The sequence below is a fragment of the Capra hircus genome, chromosome 7 (genome assembly GCF_001704415.2).
Source record: "Capra hircus breed San Clemente chromosome 7, ASM170441v1, whole genome shotgun sequence".
Classification (NCBI taxonomy): Eukaryota; Metazoa; Chordata; class Mammalia; order Artiodactyla; family Bovidae; genus Capra; species Capra hircus.
This window is the reverse complement of record NC_030814.1, coordinates 44,233,396-44,252,810: the sequence shown is the minus strand read 5'-3', so window position 1 is coordinate 44,252,810 and position 19,415 is coordinate 44,233,396. Positions and strand designations below refer to the sequence as shown.

Sequence of the window (19,415 nt, the reverse complement as noted above, 5' to 3'; positions counted from 1 at the left end):
GCCATGGGACCCCAAGTGTCTTGTTGCTTTGTGGCAGGATTATTTTATGACTTGTTTTTTAAAATGGAAACTATTCCTGGGCTGTGGTAAACTTTTTGAAGCCTCAGCATTGTGTTTGTATTAACCATCAGGGGGGTCTGTAACTAGAAATACTTGTCCCTGCTTGCTCCTTCTCCCTGTCATCTTTCAACATTCATGTCAAGTTGCCCAACTTGGAGTTGTCTGTCATGCACCAGTGTCCCATGTTATAGCTTGAAGAGCAGGAATCTCCTGATGTTGCTTAATAGCTTGAGAGGGTCCTTTTTTCCTATTGCCCAGGTAAGCGGTCTGAGGAGAGCATGGCATTGTTTCTGTGTTTGTGGGTAGCCTGGTTGGGGTAAGATGGGACTTTGATATGCTTCCCTTTGGGATATTCTTAATGTCTATCAGCTTCTAACTAGTGTTGTAAGACCAGTGGCAGAATTTGGAGATCTCGGTTCTTCTGTTCATGGTTTTTTATTCACTGTGACTAATAAGCTTCCTAATAAATCCTTACCAGACTTTAAAAAAAAAAAAGGTCATAGACCATCATTAAGTGGGATTTATTCTAAAAATGTATTCAATACTTTACAGTTCCAGAAATGGTTCAACACATGCAAGCCAGTTAATGCAATTCACCACATTAACAAAATGAAAGATTAAAAAAAATCATATGATCATCTCAGTATGGACGTACAAAAAAAGCATTTGACAAAATTCAGTATTCATTTATGATAAAAACTTTCAGTATCCATTTTTGATAAAAAGCAAGCATTGCGTGAACATACCTGAACATCATAAAAGCCATATATGTCAAGTCCACAGCTAGCGTCATACTCAATGGTGAAAAGCTAAAAACTTTTCTTATAAGGTCAGGAACAAAGATGATGATATACATGTACTCTAACCACTTATATTCAAAATGATATTAGAAGTTCTAGCTGCAGAAATTAGACAAGAAAAGAAATGTATCCAAATTGGAAAGGAAGAAGGAAAACTCTATTTACAGATAACATGATGAGAAAACCCTGAAGACTCCAAAAAAAACTATTAAATGAATTCAGGAAAGTTGCAAGATACAAAATTAATACACAAAAACTTGTTTATACTAATAATGAACTATCAGATAATCAAGTAACCCATTTACAGTTTCATCAAAAAGAATAAAATATCTAAAAATGAATTTAACCAAGGAGATGAAAGACTTGTATATTAAAAACTAGGAGACATTAATGAAAGAAATTGAAGAAGATAGAAATAAATGCAAAGATATTTTGTGTTCATGGATTGGAAGAATTAATACTGTTAAATGACCATACCACTCAGAGCAGTCTACAGACTCAGTGCAGTCCCTATCAAAATGTCAGTGGCAGGGCTTCTTTGGTGGCTCACTGGCAAATGATCCACCTCCCAGTGCAGGAGACACGGATTCGATCCCTCACCTGGGAAGATCCCACGTGCCGTGGAGTGACTAAGCCTGTGCGCCACAAGTATTGAGCCTGTGCTCTGGAGCCTGGGAGCTGCAGCTGCTGGGCCCATGTGTCCTAGGGCCTGTGCTTCACAACAAGGGAAGCTGCCGCAATGAGAAGCCTGCGCACCACAACTGGAGAGTAGCCCACTTACAGCAAAAGCCCATGCAGCACTGAAGACCCAGCCCAGCCAAAAATAAATAAAATTAAAAATAATTTTTCAGTGGCGTTTTCTCACAGAAATGGAACACTTTTAAAAGTTGCATGGACCCTCCAAACTCTAATAACAAAAGCAATCTTGGGAAAGAAGAGCAAAGCTAAAGGCATCATGCTACCTGATTACAAAGCTGTGGTAATCAGAACAGTATGATATTGGTATAGAAATGGACATATAGATCAATGGAACAGAATAGAGAGCCCAGAAATAAACCCACAAATATTTTGTCAATATTGGGGAAAAGATAGTCTCTATTGGACAGCCATATGCAAAATAATGAAATTGGATCCTATCTTACACCATACTCTAAAATTAAGTGGGTTAAAGACTTGAATGTATGACCTGAAACCATAAAACTCCTAGAAGAAAGCAGGCAGTAAGCTCCTTGACCTAGGTCTTGGCAATAATGTTTTTTAATCTGATACCAAAAACAGTAACAAAAATAAACAAGTAGGGCCTTATTAAACTAAAAAACTTCTCATAGGAAATCAGTGACGTAATGAAAAGACAAGCTACTGAATGGGAGAAAACAACTGTAGGTAATATATCTGATAAAGGGCTAATGTCTAAAGTATACAACAAACTCATATAACTAAATAGCAAAGAGACCCCAATCAAATTAAAAACTGAGAAGATCTGAATAGCTATTTTTCCAAGGAAGACATGCCAGTGACCAACAGGTACATGAAAAGATACTCAGTATCATAAATCATCAGAGAAATGCAAATCCAGACCATGGTGAAATACTACTTCACACATGTTAGGGTGGCAGGGATTTGCAGAAAAGGGAAACCTTGTGCACTTTCGGTGGGAATGTAACTTGGTGGAGCCACCGTGGAAAACGGTATGGAGGTTCCTCAAAAAATTTAAAATGAGCTACCATGTCAGCTAGCAATTCTGCTTCTGAAGAAAATAAAAGCACTGCTTTGAAAAGATGTATACACACTCTTATCCATTGCTGCGTTACAGTAGCCAGAATATGGGAACAACCTCAGTGTCCATCAGTGGATGAATAGGTAAAGAGATTGTGATATATATAAATATATAAACACACACACAGAGGTATTAATCAGCTGTAAAAAAGAATGAAGTTTTGCTGTTTGTGACAAGGACGAACCTGGAGGGTAGTGTGATAAGTGAAATAAGTCAATCAAAGAAAGACTAATACATTTGATTTCTCTTGTATGTGGAATCTAAAAAACAAAAATAAAACTAGGCTCATAGATACAGAGAACAGATTGATAGTTGCAGGAGGCTGCAACCTCTTGTGTTGAGGGGTGGGAAAAATGGACAAATTGGGTTTTTTTGTTTGTTTTGCCGTTTTTTTAGTTTAAATACATTGAATCAAACTTTCAAAAAAAGTCCACTCGTTAACATTTTTCTTAGTTCTCATCATCTGTATGTAGGTTCTTTATTCAGTTCCTTTTTAAAAACTCTCCTTGTGACTTGTTTGTTGAAGAAAGTGGGCTGTTGGTGTCACAGACTTAAGTACAGCTCTGATTTTGTTGAGCGCATCCCCTTTGTGTTGTTTAACAGGTGTCCCCATCTCTGTCTTTTCTGTGTTGACTCAAGATTGATTCAGGTTTGTTTTTGGCAGAAAGACTACTTCATAGATGGTGGGTGGTGTCTTTTTACATCAGGAGGCATATGAATCCACCTTTATGCATTAATTTCTTAGGTATTACAAAATGATGTTATTTGTCTTGATTTTTCAACAAAGTTGAGGAATTCTTCAGATCATGTCAGGGATCTGCTGTGTCTTTAAATCTGTTTTAGGACTGAGATGACTTAAAGTAGCGAATCAGTAGTCGCTGGCCACCGTAAAAAGGAATGAAATTTTGCCATTTGCAACAATGTGGATGAACTTCAGTTAAATTATTATCTTTAGTGAAATAAGTGAGACTGAGAAAGACAAATATTGTGCAACATATGTTGAATCTAAACTGTAAAACAAGCTAGTGAATATAACAAAGAAGAAACAGACTCACAGATGTAGAAAACTGATGGTTATCAGTGGGAAGAGGGAAAGGGGGGAGGCAAAACAGGGGTAGGAGGTTAAGTACAAGCTACTATGTATAAAGTCAGTAAGCTACCAGGGTATATTGTGCAACAGGGAATATAGCCAACATTTTATAATAACTATAAATGGAATGTAACCTTTAAAAATTGTGACTCATTATGTTGTACACCTGAAACTTACATAATGTTGTATATTATATATATATATATATGATGAGAAAGTCCCTAAAAAAATAAGTGTTTATTGGTCAATAAGGATAAGATATCTTGGGCATTATAATATGTTTATTATTTGACTTAATGTGAGTTACTGGCTTTTCACTCTTCTTAGCATTCAGTACACTACAAGCTCTTTGTGGTATTTTATGTAATAGCACTCTCTGTTAACAAATATGTCCAGAATGTTCCCACTTGTTATCCTTAAATAGTTTCCATCAAAATGGAGCTGATGTGGTTCAGAAAATAGATGTGGAGAAGATTCTAAGTGTCTGTTGCTTTACAGGCTTTTTTCATCTCACAGCATTTTACCTCAATCACATATCCACACAAGTGCTTCTCTTGAAATATCTCGAAAATGGGAGAAGAAGAATAAAATTGTTTATCCTCCACAACTGCCTGGAGAACCTCGGAGACCAGCTGTAAGTTTGTGGGTATAACTGATCTCTTCATTTTGATAAAGCACTCTTACTCTTGTGTAGCTATGCCGGGGTCCAGCCCCGGTGGATCCAGGGAATTCGAAGGTGCGGACGGAGTCGGCGTCTTTGGAAAAATACATATTTAATCACAGATATAGAGAGATTAGAAATGGATAGTGTAGTAGGAAGATTAGTGGAGAAAAAGAGGCTGAATAACTTGGATTACGTGGAATAGCATCCATGCTCCAGACGGGAATTCAGCCAGAAAAATGGGAGCAAGAAAGAAGCGACATGGGGGAATCAGTCTTTCTGGAAACTGATCTGATTTCTTTATTTTTGGGTTTGCTTATATACCTTTCGTTACACATAGGGATGAATACAGAGTCACCCGGGAGTCAGCAGTCCTGACCTTTATCAAAATCAGGTGCTTCATATAAATGTATAAAAAAGGTACATCATCTTCTGGCCATGAGTGAGACCTGCTGACATTTTATGATCCATTCTTTCTGATAACCAAAAAACTTATTTCTTCCAAGGGTGTTTTTTCTTAAACCAGGCACCACCCTCCAAATAAAGTTACATTCCTATAGGGTGAGGGTGTAGTGAGTTACAATCAAGAAAGGAATTTATTTAACCCAAGGTTAACATGATTAGTCTTAAAGGTTAATACTTATTTCTCCTATATGCTTAAAGGTTAATACTTATTTCTCCTATATGCTAGTTATATTCATTATAAGGGCAGGGAATATGGAGATTTAGCAGCAAACATCAGCCCAACAAATGAAAATCCTTTCACCAATGCTCCCGTTAAGATCTATTTAGTCTTAAGATATGATAAAGTTACATTTTTACATAGCAAGGACACAGTGATTTATAACAAAGTACAGTGATCTATTACAAAAGAGAAAATCCATTAACTCAAAAAGTCTAGTATTGCTAACATCAAACTACCATATTTCCTTCGCTATATTCCAAATACGTTGATTAATATATTCCCAGGTGCCTAAGGATATGGAGGCCTGGCGGCAATCATTGACTCAACAAGAAGAAACCGTCCTATGCTAATTAAGACTCTCAAAATACTCCAAAACTCTCTGTGCTGTTTATGGTTGAGAGGTAGTAAACAATCATGTGGCAGGAGTATGGATAATGCTGTCACACAGGCTAGTCTGTCAGCAGAGAGATTTGACCTGAGACATCCTTGTCCCACCCAGAGCAGGGAATTAGCAGCAGTTATTGACACAACAAATGAAAAAACCCTTCACCAATATAATTCCTAACCAACACACTATACTAATAATTTCTAACTCCCCAAAAGAATTTGCCTTTAATAAGTCTAAAACATCTCATGCCTCTCAGGTTGGGAGGCTGTAAACAATCACATGTGGCCGGACGAACCTATACAGGTGGGCTAGATAACCTTCAGAGGAGTCCGTAAGCTGAAACACTCTTGTCACGCCCAAGGATTTTTATTGCCTTGGAGCTGCACGTTTACTCCTTCTCCAAGAAAAACGGTTATGGAGGAGAGCCCCCCGTAAAGTCAGAGGTGTAGGTGAGAGCATAAAACAGACTCTGGTTTTGGGGTTAGATGCTCGGGAACAGGGGGTTTCCTGAGGCTTGATCACGCCTTTGCGTATGCCAAGCCTCCTTCCTCATGACCTTTGCCATGGGCGGAGTTCCTCACGCTGGCTCCTGGCATAGCTAGCAGTGATTTAGTATTCCATATTAAGAAAAAAATTACATCAATTTTCTTGATCTTTTCATTGATACAGAAAATATTCTAGGTTTATCTTTTTGATAGTTAAAAAGATTGTTTCTTATCTATTTGCTTCTTATTTATTTTGTTTCTTTATTTATTTGCTTATCCAGAAGCGCTCCTGGATGTGCTTCCCTGGTGGCTCAAATGGTAAAGAATCTGCCTGCAATGCAGGAGAACTGGGGGTTGAATCCCTGGGTCAGGGAAGATCCCCTGGAGAAGGGAATGGCAACCCACTCCAGTATTCTTGCCTGGAGAATTCCATGGAGAGAGGAGCTTGGTGGGCTACAGTCCAGTGGGTTGCAAAGAGTTGGACAAGAGTGAGCGACTTTCACTTTTTTCACTATACATACCTTGCTTACTAACAGGGAACAATTTGCTCACCTAGCCACATAGTTTACACACTGTGTCATTATTTGCAGTGTTCCTTAGTATTTTCAGTCTGCTAGCTGCAAACATTTAGAAAGTTAGTATTACCTCTTGTTTAAAAGAGGGCCAGATAATACTTACCATTCTGTCTCATTCTGTTCTTCAGCATTTGGAATATGTAGTTAAATAATAGTAGATGGGCAATGAATAAATCCTATAGCAGTAACTTAAAATGAATGTCACCAGTTTAGACCACTCCTTTATTTTTAAGAGTGTCTTCCTAATTTAGCTAGTACAAATATCCAAACAATGTAGGCTCCTGTAGATACTATCTTACATGTGACTTCATCCTGGTAAAGAAAGTAAGTCAGAAATTAAAGGCTTTTAAAAATATATATACATATAAAATAGTCATACCTTGTTAAATTGAGCTTGACTTTTTATGTTTCTGAAGAAAGCTAAGTTAAATAAATTAGTAGTGAAACTGTATCAAAACTGTTTGAACAGTCACTTCTATAAGAGGCATGTTTTTAATATGTGGATTAATTGACATACTGATCATACGTCATTCTTAAGAGTCATTAATGTGGATCCTCTATTAGGTGACATTTTTTGTTGCTGTTGCTGTTTGTATCATTATATGCATTTAAAAATAAACTTCTTTACAAGTTACTAATTTAGACATTTCATAATTTAGACTTATACTTTATTTGAATAGCTGTTTTGGACATTATATTCTAATGTAACTTTACCTAATTTTACTGTGTAGGTTAATTAATAGCCATTATGTTTAACCAGGCCTTCTGACCTCCAAATTTGCCACTTTATCTATTTGCCATGGTAGGTTTATTTACTGAGACTTTATCTGGTTTACTTTATACAGTGCACCTGCCTCAAGTAAACATTGAGCTTTTTAGTTTTAGAAGACGATGGTTGAATAACTTTCACCTTTTCTGGTAAACATTTGATTCCTTTTTTCCCAGTGTTTTGCCAGGATTACAGTGTCTTTTTTTTTTTTTTTTAATATTTGAAGATGATTATATACAATTCAGGTTTAACAATATCTCACCATGGGAAACCAAGAGTTGAAAGGTTTCTATATAAAAGATTTTGTTGAGTATTAATTTTGCAGATTAATATTATCAGTCATGACAGTTCTTTCCTCTCCTGTGCTCCCCAGGACAGATTATTGCTGAAAATGTAATTAGACTGTTGCTACACTTTTCAGCCTGTCAGCTTCTACTGCAACAGAATTGAAATCTGCTACATATTGAAAGATGGCCACTTGAGACTAACTGGTGTTTCTAAGTCATTTGTAAACTTCTAGCTGGGCTCAGAATGTTAAAAAGTTCTGCGGTTTCTCTGCTGTTACTTGCCTTGAATTACCTTGAAAACGTTTTTCTGATTTTTAAGTGGCAGTGTGGTGTAGTGGTAGAAGGAGTGTGGGTTTTAGAGTCATGAGGAGAACTTTAAAGATAGACCTGCCAGACATTGTATTAAGCCCTTCACATACTTCCCTGGGTGGCACTAGCTTTGTCTCTTACAGGCTTTGCTATCTTGGACAAGTCACTTGATTTCTCTGATTTTCATTTTGTAAAAGATTTATAAAATGTTTTCTCTCCCAACTCATAGAGTTAGATCATATGAAATAAAGGGCTTAAAAAATGCTTTATGAACTATAAATTGTGTAATGGATGATTGATTAAAAAATTCAGTGGGATAAAGCTACCTTCTATAAATCAGTTCAGTTCAGTCGCTCAGTCATGTCTGACTCTTTGCGACCCCATGAATCGCAGCATGCCAGGCCTCCCTGTCTATCACCAACTCCCGGAGTTCACTCAGACTCACGTCCATCGAGTCAGTGATGCCATCCAGCCATCTCATCCTCGGTTGTCCCCTTTCCAATCCCTCCCAGCATCAGAGTCTTTTCCAATGAGTCAACTCTTCGCATGAGGTGGCCAAAGTACTGGAGTTTTAGCTTTAGCATCATTCCTTCCAAAGAAATCCCAGGGCTGATCTCCTTCAGAATGGACTGGTTGGATCTCCTTGCAGTCCAAGGGACTCTCAAGAGTCTTCTCCAGCACCACAGTTCAAAAGCATCAATTCTTCGGCACTCAGCCTTCTTCACAGTCCAATTCTCACATCCATACATGACTACTGGAAAAACCATAGCCTTGACTAGATGGACCTTAGTTGGCAAAGTAATGTCTCTGCTTTTGAATATGCTATCTAGGTTGGTCATAACTTTCCTTCCAAGGAGTAAGCGTCTTTTAATTTCATGGCTGCAGTCACCATCTGCAGTGATTTTGGAGCCCCCCCAAATAAAAACTTAATATTTACTAAGATCTTACCATGTGCTAGGCACTGTATAGTACTTGGTTCACATAGGTTAGTTTATTTAATCCTTATTGTAGTTTTAGGTGTTAGGTACTATTGTCTTCATTTTAAAGAAGAGACTTAGCCAGAAACTGGTGAAGGGCCTCGGGCTCTGTAGTTGGTAAATGGTAGAGTGGGAATTCAGACCCCGGTAGTTTGATTCTAGAATCTATGCTCTTCTTCTAGAACCTGTGCTCTTCACCAGACACCCGCAGTATTGGTTTTCTTACAAAAGTAGTTGTTTCATCCGTTTTTCCATTGTTTTCCTCACTAACAGAAACTTTTTTTCTTTTTGTGTGCTTTGTTCTTTTAGCCAACTAAATGTTTTTAAAATACTTTCATTTAAGTCTTTTACTATTCACCTGTATAGAAGCATTGCAGATATTGTCACGAACTAGCCATTTTGCAGTTTGTTTCTCCCTTAGTAATCTTTATGACAGTGAGACTTTGGAAAAATATGGCTTTAAATAGGGAAAAAACAGTCTCCATATTCTTGATAATGTTTTTATTTCTTATGGAAGTATTTCATTAGGCATTAGAAAGTAAAAACTTTATTAATACTGTGTTACTGTCATTTTCGGAGAAGGCAATGGCACTCCACTCCAGTATTCTTGCCTGGAAAATCCCATGGATGGAGGAGCATAGGCTGCAGTCCATGGGGTCACTAAGAGTCAAGACACGACTGAGCGACTTCACTTTCACTTTTCACTCTCACACATTGGAGAAGGAAATGGCAACCCACTCCAGTGTTCTTGCTTGGAGAATCCCAGGGACAGCAGAGCCTGGTGGGCTGCCGTCTGTGGGGTTGCATAGAGTCGGACAGGACTGAAGTGACTTAGCAGCAACTGTCATTTTGATAGGCTTGTTTAATTTTTTTTTTTTCCTGTTTGTAAGGAAATCTACCATTGTCGAAGACAAATAAAGTACAGCAAAGACAAGATGTGGTATTTGGCAAAATTGGTAAGCTAAAGTGACTGTTACCATATAATACTTTGGGAAAGAAGGTTCAAATTTTATCCTAGTATTTGAAAAAAACCAACAACCGAAAAAAAACTTGCCTTGTTTTCTCCAAAAAGTGAGGAATATAATTACATTTTCAGACATTTGGTAGGTAATCCAAAAATGATAGCTCAGAAATTGGTGATTTTGTCCAGTTTTTACCTCCTGAGAATCTCAATCATGTTAGATTCATAGATATTTAGAACAAAGGCATCGAGAACCTGGCTACAGTTAGAGAATCTAGGAAGCAAACTTACATATCTGTAAAAGCTGATTCAACCTGTTTCAAAACTGTTGCCTTTTAAGTTTTTTACCCAGAAAATAAAATTTATATAGGAGAGAAAGCAAAAGCAGCAAATACATGTATAATAATACATTTATTCTATAGGAAAAAGATGCCTTTTATGCCTGCTAGCATCCTTGCCAACCTATGATCTTTCTTTGTCATGTCTGCTCTCTTTTATTATTAAAACTATTAAAATCCAGGTTAGTGGTTGAAATTTTTAAGTTTGATTTTAACTTAAAGAGAGTGATGGTGTACCTTCTCAAACATGTATTTTTCTCCTTTGCATTTATTAGCTATTTTTATTTTTAATGAAAAAAATTTTCCCTAATTTTACTGAGATGTAATTAACATGTAACTTGTTAGCTATTTTTAGAAGTTATTTGGATTATGTAAGGCTTTTACTTTTCACTGAAGTGGCAATACTGACTTTGTAAACCAATTTATTTATTTTCTCTTTGTCTATTATCCTTTAATTCTAGATACGAGGAATGTCAATTGACCAGGCTCTGGCTCAATTGGAATTCAGTGACAAAAAAGGAGCCCAGATAATTAAAGAGGTAAACTAAGATTGGTGGGGAAAGAGCACGTAGTTGTCTTGCAGATGTTAGTAAGCTTTGCCTAAATCCAGAATTAGCTCATTTAAGTGCAGAGTTTATATTATACAGATTCAGGGTACTCAGTTTTATTAATGTTCTTATACGTTAGGGATGTTCTATGCTTTAAGTATTCTTTTTCCTGAGATGCTTTTATTTGTACCACAAAGTCATTTATATACATCTTATTTTAAATTATTGGGTCTTGATACATTATTTTAGAAGAATTTTTGTCAATTCCACAACTGAGAGCTTGGGATTTTATAACTAATTTGAGTGGAAAAAGCACTGGACTGGAACTCTGGTGACTTGGTCTTATCTTTTCTCTGACAATTTCTGTTGTGACTATGGGCAAGGCACTTGTCTAGTTCCATTTTTCTTATTTGTAAGAAAGACCTCTCTAGCTCTAAATGTAGCTGATTCACTTGGTGCAAATATACTGTTGGTATTTATGCTGACTCATTCTAGGCACATGAGTGTTTTGTTTCAGAAAGCTGAGTTGAGGACATCTGGGGAAATCAGCATTACTTCAGTTAATTTTCACATTAAGTCAGATCTTTTAATTTAGTAGTTGAATAGCTGAGGTTGTTGGATTCAGACTTCTAAGAGGCTCTCTTGTAATGCCTCTTATTTATTTCCATTCAGAATGCAGTTACTAAGTATCTGTTGTGTACCCAGCTTTGTACTACATTCTTCCTCTTTAAAGGACAAAAAGATCTGCTTTCTGTTATTTCTGACAACTACTGTCCTATTTCAAGAAATGTGTTCTGGAGAAAGTTAATTCAAAATATTTATGGAGTATAAATTTAATAATTCTTTTTTTGTTTGTTTTGTTTTTATTTTTTGGCTGTGCCATCTGGCATGTGGGAATCTTAGTTCCCTGACCAGGGATAGAACCCGAGTCCCCTGCATTGAAAGCTTGGGGTCTTAACCACTGGACCACCAGGGAAATCCCTAAACTTAATAATTCTTAAAGGAAATTTTAAAGTATGATTTTCTCTATTTGTCTGATGTTGTTAATGGTTATTTTGCATCCAAAGTTTAAGAATTTTCAGTAAGATTTAGCTCTTGAGCTTCTTGAACTTTTTGACAAAGTCTGTGACTCAAAGACATAATGCTCATTACCAGGGTTTCTGCTGCTAGTACTGTTATCTCCTCCTTTACAGCTTACACATTCTATTTAAAACTTAGCAGTATCGACTGTGTTCTTTGCATTTGCAATTCTTGTCTGAGGAAGGAAACTCACTGTATCCATTCTCCTTAGTACTGTTATCATTTGATATTCTCTTTTTAAAATTGACTATAATAGGAAAGCGTGTGATTAGCAGTCATGTAGAGATAACAACAAGAAATGAGAAATTTAATTCTGTTCTAGTTCAAGGTCAGCCATATGAATGCCTTTCTTTTCCTTGTTAAAGGTTCTCTTAGAAGCACAAGATATGGCAGTAAGAGACCACAATGTGGAATTCAGATCCAATTTATATATAGGTAAGATCTCTAATAATCTTAGCTTTGGAAAGTGTCTTCTAGTAGTGGTGCCAAGTTCTTTACCTAATAACAGTCTTTAATATCTAAATACTTTGGACTATGTTTACCATTGGAAATTGCTGGTAATAGCTTATTTTTCAGTCTCCAGCGTGTGAATGTTAAGTCTGTTGTAATGGTCCTAACTGCTTTATTTTTACTTGTTCTCTAATGAGATTGAGATCATGAAATCTATTGCTGATAGTTATTAAATAATGGATATCAAGATGATACGTAGAGTGGTCCTTTACTCATAATAAGAATGTAGCTGATTTTTTAAAAAATGAATTCTTTGTCAACTCGAAAGAGATATATAAAGGATCACAGTGGACTTAGACAGTCTTTATAGATAATGTGCCATGCCAGGCGCCTCATCCATAGAGGTATCCTGTAAGTTAGCCCTCCTAGTACCAGATTGGAAAATCATCTGTTGAATTACAAAAGCCAGAGGACCTTCGAAGACTTAGTGACCCAGATGTGTTGGTTCCTCTTTGTTCTTAACATCCTAAAGCATTAGCTCTGGTTTTGTAGGCTTGTCTCACATCTATTTAATGGAAGTGAAAATGTTTTGGAAGGCATGGTGTACTCTACAAATGTAAAGGATATTTTGTTAGCATACCTTCATACTGATCTTTTTTTAGAAAGAGATCAGTGTTTATTACAAAGCTCTTCCCTACCCCACCCCAATAAAATGGAGCATAGGTTGGAGTTAATACAGCAGTTACTCCTGACTTCAGGATTTTTATCACCAAACAGAGATGTTGATGTCCAAGCAAAATTTTCTCAGTCTACCAAACCTACATATAAGAAGGACTGTTTTACTAAAGATATTTCAAATTCAAGATATGGGAACTGCTGCTCTCCACACAGAGGGGAAAAGGCTGAATCATTATAGTGGAAGTTAGCTGCTTGTACCTTATAGTTTTTCAGCAATTAGCATTTTAAAAGATCATCTAAATTCCACTTTGTCACATAACCTCTGCCCTACTGGAGATGTTTATTCTGGTTAATATCTTACCTCACCTCACCTGAAATTGACGCTGGCAGCTACAGCTACTTCTGAAATTTAAATGAGTTATGATTTTCAATTGAAACATCTTATTTTAAAGCTGAATCTTGTAAAATTAATTATATTCTGATACATGCGTAGAGTTAGAGGGGAATCAAAATGGCAGCTAGAAGATGCAGGCCACAGTAGTTAATCATAAACATTTTCTTCTGGGAGAAGCATGAATAAGTAATGCTGGAAGGACCCAGAAACACTGGAAAAGATGAAATGGATGAAGGGCAAGACCATTTGCTTAAAACCTCTTGGTGACCTTTCCTGCTCCATGACTGAATATCAAATTACATTTAATTAATTTCATTCAATTTCATAAGAATATTGGCTTTTCAGCTGATTGGCAGCATTTCATAATGTAATTCAGATGCAAGTGAAATGAAATTTGTGTTTAAATCCGTTTCAGTAGTTAGTATATATAGCGAGAGGGTGAAGAGCTTAATCCTGTCTTCCCAAATGAAGGAGCAAAGTCCAGTATTACCTTTAAGCAGAAATCGACTTAACTGTGAATGGTCCTTTAATGTGCTGGCTTCTTATGCACATTTCTGCTGAGAAACCTCTGCCCCTCCTGTACCTTCTTTTCATCTAGTTCTGGGTCAAAGTCTCTTTTCTTAAGTAGGGCTAGTAAGTCTGGATTTGTCTTATGATTTTAAAAACTCATTTGCTAAGTGTTTTGTTGGCTAATTTTGTTATGAAGGAAAAGGAGATGAGTACCCCCCGGAAGACGAAGTATCTGACCACAACACATCAGGCAGTTTATCCCTGTATTTGCTAAACTTCCCTAATATGAATTGTCTGAGGTTCTAGAGTCGGACACAACTGAGTGACTTTCACTTTCTCTTATTAAAAACACAGATTCCCAGTCCTCACCACAGACTGAAACCCCAAGGGAGAGGCTTGGGTAAAGTCTATTGATTCTTACCCATAAAATGTGGGACACTAATTGATCTTATAGTCTTTGAGAAGGCCTAGATATTTCATTCCATAGACTTGTTTTAGAGTTTGAAAGCCTAGTTACTTGTTGACTGCCGGTTTGGCTCAGCAAAAGCTCTTTCAGTCCCCTGAAATAAGTAAGAGAGATTATAAGGGATGTACTTTTTTGGTAGCATATGTTCTCATTATGTGGTAATTCCTTCAAATGCTTGTCATCAGTCTAAAGCTCATACCTGGTGTTGCATGACCATAGACTTTGAAAGTTCATTTCCTTTTCAAACTTGTAATGATGACTGATGACAGTGATAGGCCTTAACAAGTGGACATGGACTAAAAAAATGCCATTGCTCTGTGATTCATAGCATCTTAAAGTGGTTCACTTCAGGGAAAGTGAATGACTGACTTTGTAAATCAGTCTTCTGGGCTAAGACTGATGAAGGGGAAAGTGGGGAGGGTTTCTGAAGTTACTGTTAAGGTTCCCATTAAGCTAAATACAAGTAATCAGAAATATTGAGAATATTTTCAATACATGGTACCTGCTGGGCAATATCTTTGAAGGTCATTTCTTCTTTTGAGATACCTTACTGTTTTTTCTTTCATTCAAAAAATATTTGAGTGCCTGCTTCCCTGTTATCTCAGTCTGTGTGGTTCTGCCTGTGATTCCGGATACCTGGGTTTGATCCCCGGTTTGGGTTGGGAAGATCCTCTGAAGAAGGAAATGGCAACCTACTCCAGTATTCTTGCTTGGAGAATTCCATGAACAGAGGAGCCTGGTGGGCTACAGTCCATGGGGTCACAAAACCCCATGGACCAAAACCGTGTATATTAGTACTGTGTGTACTTGGGAAACAATGAAATTTAGTTTAGAATTTGAGCAATTTAGCAGAGATGTCTCTTCATGGGAAATAGATGGGGAAACAGTGGAAACAGTGACAGACTTTATATTTTTGGGCTCCTAAATCACTACAGATGGTGACTGCAGCCATGAAATTCAAAGATGCTTACTCCTTGGAAGAAAAGCTATGACCAACCTAGACAGCATATTAAAAAAACAGAGACATTACTTTGCCGACAAAGGCCCATCTAGTCAGAGCTATGGTTTTTCCCGTAGTCATGTATGGATGTGAGAGTTGAACCATAAAGAAAGCTGAGTGCTGAAGAATTGATGCTTTTGAACTGTGTTCTTGGAGAAGACTCTTGAGAATCCCTTGGACTGCAAAGAGATCCAACCAGTCCATCCTACAGGAAATCAATCCTGGGTGTTCATTGAAAGGTCTAATGCTGAACCTGAAACTCCAATACTTTGGCCACCTGAAGTGAAGAACTGACTCATTAGTAAAGACCCTGATGCTGGGAAAAATTGAAGGCAGGGGATGACAGAGGATGAGATGGTTGGATGGGATCACCAACTCAATGGACATGAGTTTGAGCAAGCTCCAGGATTTGGTGATGGGCAGGGAAGCCTGGCTTCACACTCAGCAGAAACTTGAAATTTGTTTGTTGAGTGAGTGAACGGCACAGTTTTGGATCTGCCAAAACTGTGCTTTTCACTCACTCAACAAACAGAAATTCCAAGTTTCATGTAGAACAAATTGCTATTAAAGTAGGCATCTACATACTGTTTCTGGAGAAGGAAATGGCAACCCACTCCAGTGTTCTTGCCTGGAGAATCCCAGGGACGGGGGAGCCTGGTAGGCTGCCATCTTTGGGGTTGCACAGAGTCGGACACGACTGAAGCGACTTAGCAGCAGCAGCAGCTACATACTGTTTCATTTTAATTGACGTAGTTCTGTACTAAAGTAGTTTGAAACTCAACATACATACTTAGTGGAGGAGAGACTGGAGGAGGTGATACCGTAAACCAATTTGGAATCTATACTGTAAGCCCTGATTTCGTTCAGATCTGAGTGGTTGTGTTGTGTATTCCCATTCCAGGGTGTGGTGGTTGAGAAGAATTAATGTTTTTGTTTTGACATTAAAAAGTGATGGCATTATATGCATGCAGGTTAGGCAGATGTTATTTTATGGCCTAAAGAGGAAACCATGGCTGGCATTTTGTAGGTTCTGAGTGTTTGCTATTAGGTATTTTGGGAGAAATGGAAAGGAAACGGTAGTTAGCATGGACCCTGTAGCACTGATCGCTGTGTTCTGATAGATTATGTAGTGTTGCGCAGTTAGCTAGTTTTGATACTTCTTTCCCTGGAGTGTAGTAGTCCTTATTCTCAGAGCATTTGGAAATTGATGCTCAAATTGGATAGAGTAGGAGTTTTAGATAAAATTAGCCATCATGTTTGAAAAATCTTTTCAGAAGTTTCTACACCCTTCCCAGTGTCATTGGTTTTATTTTTAGGATTCCTCCTGACAAGTGGATTCAGAGCACCTGGAAATACTTTATATTATAAAGTGATCTGTGTAATTCTGGTTTTTGTTTGGAGAAACTAAAAAAATTTTTTTATTGAAGTATAATTGACATGCAACATTATGTTAATTTCAGGTGTACAGCTGGATGATTCAGTATTGCAAAGTGATCACCATAACAAATCTGGTTAGCATCTGTCATACATTGTTACAGGGTTGTTTTTTTTCTTGTGATGAGATCTTATAATAATCTCTTCTCAACTTTCAAATATGCAATATGGGTATTATTGACTATTGTCACCATGCTGTACATTATATCCCCATGGCTTATTTATTTTATAACTGAAAGTTTGTACCTTTTGACTCACTTCATCCATTTCGCCCACCTGCCCCCTACCGCTATCTTTGGAAATTCTTAAATTCATTTCTTTAGTGCCCAGTAGATGAATTTGATAAATAGGGAGTTAACTCTCACCTTATTTCACTGAAACCCTAGGCAGTTTTCTTAGTCACTTTCATCCTTAGCTTTCTCTTTAGGATGGTTCTGCTGAAATCACTTCATGAGAGGTTTGTGGTCAGAGGGTTGTGGAGCACATGCTTTGACATGGTCTCTGTAATATAAAGTTCCGTCACAGTAAGAATAAAAGTGGTGAGTATGAAAGTGAATTAATTTGCTCCGTATGCTATAGATTTTGCCTTTTTAAAACGCTTATTAAATTAACTAAAAATGTAAGACTAAATTCAGAAGGTAGTTACTATGATTTACCATGGGTGAACAGGTGAATAGATTACTTCTTATTACTATTTAAAAGATTTCTTCAAATTTTGCAAGGTCAAACCTTGAGATGTAGGATTGGGACAGGGAGATGAGGGGATAGATGTGATGCAGGAATTGGTAAACCTGACTGTGAATCAGAGTTGCCTGGATTGGGGGATGTTGTTTGCTCAGGATATAATTTCCAAGGCCCACTCCAAATATAAGTTAGAATATCAGCATCAGCATTTTAAATGTGTTCCCTAGGTTTGTTTGATGTAGTAGCCTGAGGATAGCATTTGGGAACCATTGGTTCCAGAGGCTTCTCATACAGTTAAAATAAAATCAGAATGTTCTTCCACAACCTCCAGGGCTCTGTGTAATCCTGTCTTCATCTCTGATCTCTTCCCCTTATTTGTATCACTCTGCGCCTTGCCTACTGTGCTTTAGCAGGTTCTTGTCCTGAAACAAGCCAAGGATGTTCTTACCTTTGGGGCTTTGCGCTTGCTCTTTCCTCAGCCTGGAACACGTTGCCCTTAGGTATTTGCATGAGTGATTCATTCTGGTCTTGGATCAAATGTGTCTTCCTCAAGGATGCCTCTTGACACCACCCAGTCTGAAGTTGCCCCCACAACACCCTCTCAGTCTCTGTCACATCACTGTTTTTGTTTTATTCATAGCGCTTTGTCACTAACTAAAATGATGGTGTTTGTCTTCTGTCATTCTCCTCCAGAGTGTCCACTGTGTGGAGCCAGGGCCCTTGCTGGTCTCGTTCACTCTTACTTCTCCAGGACCTGAAATGGAGCCTGATCTGTGAGGAAGAACTCAGGAGATGCTTGTCTTTAGATAAGCTGCTCTAGCCAGCCAGTGAGCTCATGTAATCTTAGAATCCAGCTGAGGAGAAGACATAAATTGCTCAGCCAGTCAAGCTGTAATCTTGCAGATACAGTTATGGTTGTTTTGTGTAATTCTCTTTTTCTTCCCTGTCTAGCTGAGTCCACCTCAGGGCGAGGCCAATACCTGAAACGCATCCGATACCACGGCAGAGGTCGCTTTGGGATTATGGAGAAGGTTTTTTGCCATTATTTTGTGAAGTTGGTGGAAGGCCCTCCCCCTCCACCTGAGGCACCAAAGACAGCAGTCACCCACGCCAAAGAGTATATCCAGGAGCTTCGCAACCGGACCATCATTCATGCTCTGTGATGGGACTATTCAGACTCCATGGTGTATATATTTTGCCATTTATTTCTTAAAACCAACAAAAATTAAAGACAAATGCTTTCTGTGAATCGTTATTGAATTATTGAAATATGAAGTACCACTGCTGGTTTTATACGAATATTTATAAATCTCTGTCCATTTCTTGAGAGCCTCTGGTTATATTTTATGTATTTGCAACTAGGAAGGGGAAATCAGCTTTAAACATAGTGACAGACTGTATAATTCAGAAGGCTTTTTTGAGTCCCGTTTGAAAGGAACGTTAGCTTTGTAGCTAGTGCCCTGCAGGTGGTAGTTTTGATACCAGACTTGAGTAGAATGTTGTAGGATAAGAAAGCTTGTCCTTATTATTTCACTTGATTTTCCTCTTGAGACTAAGGGAGGTAGTGGAGGGGAGCATGCCTGCATGTTGTTTCAGTGCAGTATTTTGGAGCGTTCTGTGGTTCAGTTTTTCCTTTCACTGTTGGCATTGACTAGTGGGTGAGGGTTTATATAACCCTTTACTGTTTTAGCTGAAACTTGAAATTATAGGAATTTATTAGATATATTAATCTAAAACTCCAAAAATCATTTAACTTATAAAGTTTATTTTCCTTAAATAATAACTGTTTTTATGTCTCCTTCTAACAGTGCTTTCTGTTGCTTGGCTATCTTGTTTAGGATTGATTTTTCAGAGTGAATTCAATCAGAAGAACCAATCTCAGCCTTGCATTCTAAAATAAGGCAGTAGATGGCACTCACTTCCCTCTTGTTAGCAGAAATTGTTAAGAGTATTCAGCACTCTGTCCACGGCCCTAGTTCAGTGTTTCTCTAATGTTTATATGCAGAGGA

The 19,415-nt window shown here is 37.6% G+C and overlaps 1 protein-coding gene across 3 annotated transcripts in view; it reads left to right on the top strand.

The window, feature by feature from the left end:
• MRPL22 (mitochondrial ribosomal protein L22) overlaps positions 1–19,181 on the top strand; it is a 41,161-nt gene extending 21,980 nt beyond the window's left edge. Inside the window, exons 3-7 of one of the 3 annotated variants that reach the window (XM_005683216.3) lie at positions 4,226–4,361; positions 9,754–9,819; positions 10,624–10,701; positions 12,156–12,225; positions 18,358–19,181. In XM_005683216.3, coding sequence (XP_005683273.1) covers positions 4,226–4,361; positions 9,754–9,819; positions 10,624–10,701; positions 12,156–12,225; positions 18,358–18,569 — 562 coding nt within the window. In that variant the 3' untranslated portion in view covers positions 18,570–19,181. The remainder of the gene's footprint in view (positions 1–4,225; positions 4,362–9,753; positions 9,820–10,623; positions 10,702–12,155; positions 12,226–18,357) is intronic. The other 2 variants (XM_005683217.3, XM_005683218.3) reach the window with 2 other exon arrangements.